This window comes from Morus notabilis, unplaced genomic scaffold, assembly GCF_000414095.1.
Source record: "Morus notabilis unplaced genomic scaffold, ASM41409v2 Scaffold893, whole genome shotgun sequence".
NCBI classification, from domain to species: domain Eukaryota; kingdom Viridiplantae; phylum Streptophyta; class Magnoliopsida; order Rosales; family Moraceae; genus Morus; species Morus notabilis.
This window is the reverse complement of record NW_010362885.1, coordinates 71,504-77,404: the sequence shown is the minus strand read 5'-3', so window position 1 is coordinate 77,404 and position 5,901 is coordinate 71,504. Positions and strand designations below refer to the sequence as shown.

The 5,901-nt window shown below is 36.5% G+C and overlaps 1 protein-coding gene across 3 annotated transcripts in view; it reads left to right on the top strand.

Moving 5' to 3' along the window:
- Positions 1–209: 209 nt before the first annotated feature.
- LOC21386031 overlaps positions 210–5,901 on the top strand; it is a 6,885-nt gene continuing 1,193 nt past the window's right edge. Inside the window, exons 1-6 of one of the 3 annotated variants that reach the window (XM_024168891.1) lie at positions 210–505; positions 709–847; positions 1,314–1,904; positions 3,300–3,792; positions 3,900–3,942; positions 4,369–4,447. In XM_024168891.1, the coding sequence (XP_024024659.1) occupies positions 476–505; positions 709–847; positions 1,314–1,904; positions 3,300–3,792; positions 3,900–3,942; positions 4,369–4,374 (1,302 nt within the window). In that variant the 5' untranslated portion in view covers positions 210–475 and the 3' untranslated portion in view covers positions 4,375–4,447. Of the gene's footprint in view, positions 506–708; positions 848–1,138; positions 1,157–1,313; positions 1,905–3,299; positions 3,793–3,899; positions 3,943–4,368; positions 4,451–5,901 lie in introns of those variants that run through there. The other 2 variants (XM_010103101.2, XM_024168892.1) reach the window with 2 other exon arrangements.

Below are 5,901 nucleotides of genomic sequence, written 5' to 3'. Positions count from 1 at the left end.
CAATTAAATTTATATTAAAAATTATTTATTTTACATAATTTTTTTAATTTAATATAATTTTAACCAGCTCTGTGTTATAAACTCATACCTAAGAAGATCACAAGAGAAAGTAAAAAAAAGAAAAGAAAAAAACTGAAGCTGAAGGCGTACTCATTTCTCAGTCTGCCCATTACTGGCGGGTCCTAATCTAATCCCACCCCATGCTATTACTCCTCTTCTTCTGCCGTACAACTCAAGTTTGACTGCATTTCAAACCAAAAAAAAAAAACTACAAAACAAAAAGAAAAGAAAACAACCTCGCTTTACACACTCCAATCTCACAGTTAAAGAAAGAAACAGAAGAAGAAGAAAGAAAACTTCCTTCATTCTGCATTATTATTATTATTATTATTTATTATAATTATTATGTTCTCGCCACTACCAAATTCCTTCTCTTAGCTCTCTCATTTCCCAGAAATATTCCCTCACGAGTACTATGGACTACGAAAGGATCCAAAAGCCTCAGGTTTGTTCGTTTCCATTTTATTACTTTCTCTTTTCCCAATGCACACAAAAGCGTCCGTTTTTCAAACTTTGGCCCTTCTTTTTTCCTTTTTTCTCGAGAAACTCCAACAATCCGCGCTCTTGATCCGGCGATTTCGAAGCCCGCATTTCGCTCGCTTCGCATTTTTGGATTTGAATAAGTTTGTGTTTGTTTGTTTTGGTTAGGGCGGCGGCGGCGGCGGAGGATTTTCGCCGGGAAAGTTGAGGATGATGCTGATGGGAGTAGAGAAGCAGAGAAAGCAAGAAGACGACTCTGAATCTTCCTTTACTTTGAGATCTCAACCTTTTGACGTTGATGAATCTGGTACACCTTTTTCTTTTTCTTACTATTTTTGTTTTTGTTTTTTCTTTTCGGGAATATATATATATATATATATATATATATATATATTCTTTGTATTTTAATAGCGACCCTTTGTTTTCTATGTAATTTGGGTTTAGGACGACATATTGTCATATTCTTTTTCTTCACGCAAAATGTAAAGAATTCAATAAAGTAATACATTTTGAATGTTTGATTTATACATCGTATCGAATATGAGGTATCATCCTTAATAAAGTAAGAACTGGGTCAGCCGCCATTCCTTTTTCAACGGAAAGGTGATAAAGACTGGTATACAGCTAGATTTGTTTTAAGATTTTCCTCCGCTTTCTCGGCGACCAAACAGAGCGATTGGCTATGTTTTTGACAGTGAGAAAGTACTAGAGATTTCATTTTACAAACCCAAAAAAAGAAAAACCAAAGTTTTGATGATAAACATCTTCCACAGGTGGTAGCAGTTCCGACAACTGCAAATATGTAGATGTTGTGAGTGTCCTTCATGCATGTTCAACTTCAACCACAGCTGACTCCTTAGGTGCGGAGATGGTTAGTGATCGTAGGTTGAAGGATAATACTAATAGTACAAGAGCTAGAAATCAACAAGACCCTTCTTTGGATTATGATAGTGTACACGATGGAATGAGTGTCTCGTCGTCGATCTTTGAGTTTCAGAAGGGCGAGAGGGTCCAACAGAGGATGCCCCTTGCTCCATTTTCGAAGCCTGCGCCATCGAAATGGGATGATGCCCAGAAGTGGATTGCAAGTCCTACTTCTAATCGACCAAAGGCAGGACAAGGTGGGCTAGGAGTTGGGCCAAGGAACGTGAGTCGTCAGCTTTCTGCAAAAGTGGTTGTTGAAGTTCCGGATCAGAAAGTGGTTGCTTTCGAAGAGCCAGATACGAAACAGATTGATATGAATCAAGCTAAGGTGGAAAGTTGGGGGCAAAAGCTTCTTCCTTGGGAGGCTGATGCATATCCGACTGCAGATTCTTATAGCAAGCCTGTGCTCATGATTGAGAACTCAGTTGGACAATCAGCAAGTAAGGATATAGTTGTTTTGATATTTGCTGATATACTTTATGTTAAAATATAAAATTATTGTTGTCCACCTAATAGCTTAAACTTTTGAGATGAATTGATAAACTAACATGGTATCAGAGCGGGAGGTTCTGAGTTTAAACTCCCGTAATTGTACTCTTTATCCTCATTTAAATTACGTGTTGGGTCTTTATATATTTCGGGCTTAAATATTCACGTGTTGGGCTTTCTAATTAATTTACCCACACGATTGCCCATTGTCCAGCCCACATGTGAGGGAGAGCGTTAAAATATAAAATTATTGTTGACCCACGTTTTAATAGCTTAAGCTTTTGGGATGAATCGGTAAACTAACACTTTATTTATTTTTTCTTAATATACTTCCGGTACTTTTCTGTAATTTTCATCTTGTGATGCTTACATATTGTTGATATAAGATATAATTTGCTTTAATTTTATTTTTCTATTATTTGGACAACCAGGAAGCATTAGGTTTGTTAAGGGGAAATTGAGAGGTAAATAGGTTTTTCTGTTTGAATTAGTTTTGTGGAGAAATTGAAACAATTGAGGATCCATTAGGAGAATGAATTTCTGTTTGAGCTTATATATAGAACTGGAGAAACTAGAAGAGAAGCCAATGGCCCAAATACGTCTTGTTTTTCTATGAATACAAGGATATCCTCATTTAAAATTCTTTCTTTTCATTTCTTCCCTTTTCATCTAGACAAGTACAAGTAGGAAAAGTTATTATTCTGAACATTGAATCAAAAAAGGTAAGAGAAGTTAATCATCTCTTCTCCCTCAGCGTTTTGGATTTTTGTTCTAACAAGAATGAAGGTTTTGTGCAGGTAGTTAATTCAAATGAGCAATTTATTTTAGTATCCCTTTGTTAGGTGTCTGGGTTCTTTATATGTGAGAAGGGTGAGTAGACAGTAAGCCTTTTACTTCATTTTTCATTTGTTAGAGAGGTCTGGTCACTAGTTCATTTGTTAGAGTGGTGCCTCATTGTTTTGTATGGATTATATGGTAGGAGTAAAAGCTCTGTCTCTTGGACAGCTTCATATAACTTCTATCAGGCTCTATGTTATGGTCATCAGTTAGTTTCTGGTACAGGGGTTCTTATCCTTTGTCATTGCTTTAGTTTGTTCTTTAGATTTTCATTTGCATCTTTTGTTTTTCTTTTCCTTTGTTAGTTCTTGTAAATTTTTCTCGTGTTCTTGAACTCCTAGTCCCTCTTCTGCCTTTGTTTACTTCTAAGGTATGAAAATTGTCGTAATCAAATTCTAGGGCGTAGATTGCAACTTTCTGGCAAATTTCATATAAAAATGAGCTATATATTAGTAACTTGAATGATGCTAGTCATTTTAATATGTACACTTGCATATGTTTTTTTGCAGTCAATCTCAGCCGTCACAGTTCATCTGTAGCCATACAAAGTGCAATGACGTTTATTCCACCCCCTTCAACAGCTAGGTCAGTATCAATGAGAGATATGGGCACAGAGATGACACCTATTGCTAGCCAAGATCCTTCCCGGACTGGAACTCCTGTGAGAGCAACCACACCAATGCGCAGCCCAACTTCTTCAAGACCGTCTACTCCTCCCAGAGCTGCCCCTGAGTCATCTGCAACTGATCCACACATTGACCATCTGGATTCTAATAGAGGGTTATCTGAAAGAGAGCTACAAATGAAAACGAGGAGAGAAATAATGGCTCTTGGAACACAGCTTGGTAAAACAAACATTGCTGCGTGGGCTAGCAAAGAGGAGGAAGATAAGGATGCATCCACTACATTGAAAGCCCTAGCAGCAGAGCAACAGGCTAAAAGTGTTATTGAGACACGCGCAACGGCATGGGAGGAGGCCGAGAAAGCCAAGTACATGGCCAGGTTAATCCAATTCATTGAATTTTCTTAAAGGTGGCATTCAGGCATCCATAAGTTTTAATTTATGCTGAGTAATCTTGTATGATCCTGATGTGTGTTCTGAGTATCAGATATGACAGGTTTACAGAGGTGTCTATTTGGCAATTACAGAGGGTATTTGAGTCTTTTCATCGTTTTCTTTTTTCAGTGCAGTTTTATTTGTGTATTATCATTTACAAGAATGTACTAATATGCTAATTCTATGACTTATTTTTAAACTCAGGTGGAGGACGAAGTCCATTTATCAGTTTTATTGTTATTATTTTTATAATGACACATTCATAAATCATATTCATGACAAAAGTATATATGGCCAGATATTTGTCTTGCTGAGGATTTACAAATTTGTTCCACCTTTTTTTTTTTATATGATCCTTCATATGAAGTTATTTCATATGAAAATTAGTTTGGTTTTTAGATCTAGACAGTATGCAACTTTGGTGCCTTGCACCTCAGGCAATGTAGGGACTAGTGTTTGAAGGCTACCTTTAACACTATGCCTTCTCAAATTATGACCTGACGATGACTGCAATTGTCCAGGTTTAAACGTGAAGAGATGAAAATTCAAGCATGGGAGAATCATCAAAAAGCAAAAACAGAAGCTGAGATGAGGAAAATTGAGGTATTATATACATTTGTTGTAAGTTGTGACAGATGGCCTTTTTGATGTTTTTTGTTTTCCCTCTATGCGTATTTCTTACTCCAGTTATTTTGTGAAAGTGAAAAGCCCAACCAGTGAATTCAACCTTTTATACGGCTTACATGCTCAAAAGTAGCTCATAGATTTCTCTGTTAGTGTTGATAATGATCCAAGAGAAATATATCACATGAAAAGCAACTGTTAATTGAAATTCAACGGTCGTCGATTTTCTGTAGTTAATTATGGTGAATGCATATAAATTAGTTAGGTACCTTAGAGTTTATATGTACATGGGAAAAAAATATTGATGTTGTAAAAAGAAAAGTGGGGCTAAGGGAAACTGGGGAAGGGATGGAAAGAATGATGGGGAAATAATAATATGGTTATCCTGATCCAATCCCTTTATCATGATCAATTTCACCTCTTTATTCAATAACAGTAAGGCCTATTTATAAGTCATCCTAAATGCCATAGTAAAGCAGAAGACTAAGAAAACCTAGATGAAAATCCTTACCTTCTGTTCTCCATGGTTGCGGCGAATTTAACTCCAAAGGCATACTTTGATATAAAATGTTCATCTAGTTGTAGTGTGTATTAGCTGAAATATAGCTTTTGCGTGTTGGAACAAGGGGCTGGCTACTGAAATTAGTGGAGCTTAGAGCCTCTCCTATTCAGTGCCAAATTAGTGTGCCAATCCAATGCTATAGTTTAGTATTTGAGTAGGAAAACCACTCTGCAATACAGATTGTAGTGTTATTTTTGGTACTAAATTTGGTGTATGCTATATTTGGTGCATCGACTATAGAAGTTGCCAATTTTTACCATTTGATATACATGTTTTTTCTTTCCATTAACCACACTATGTCGGTATTTGATATGAAGAAGTCAAAGAAACGGGTTTTTACATGGTATGATGACACTTGGTAGTTTATTCTTGAGAGGACAGGATGATTTTTCTTTAAGCAAATGGAAAGTGTAAGCTAGTGTTGAGTGGGTCAAGAAAATATATTAGAACCTTTTGACTTCATGCTATAAGGATTTTCGATACAATTTTGGGAAACTAGTACTTATAGTAGTAGCGGAATGCCCTTTATTTGGTGGTGTAATGTAAAATACATGAACATGCATGACACATATTTTTCTGCCTATTTATCTTGCTTTTCTTGGGTGTTGGAGTTCAACCTGAACAATCCTCCCACGCTCTCTTTCCCCCATTTGTCCCAGAAATACATGATCCTTCAGTATTATCCCTTTCCCTAGAAATCCTTTATTTCCTGATCTTGCCTTCTTTCTCTCATGAGAAACCACCCAAATGTATTCTTCCATTGCTTCGAGTGTCTCGCCATATTTTTGTTGTGGAATTCATCCTGGATAACTAAAATTGTTTGAATAACCATGGTGCTTCGTCTTGCCCAAGTGAAGCATATATATAT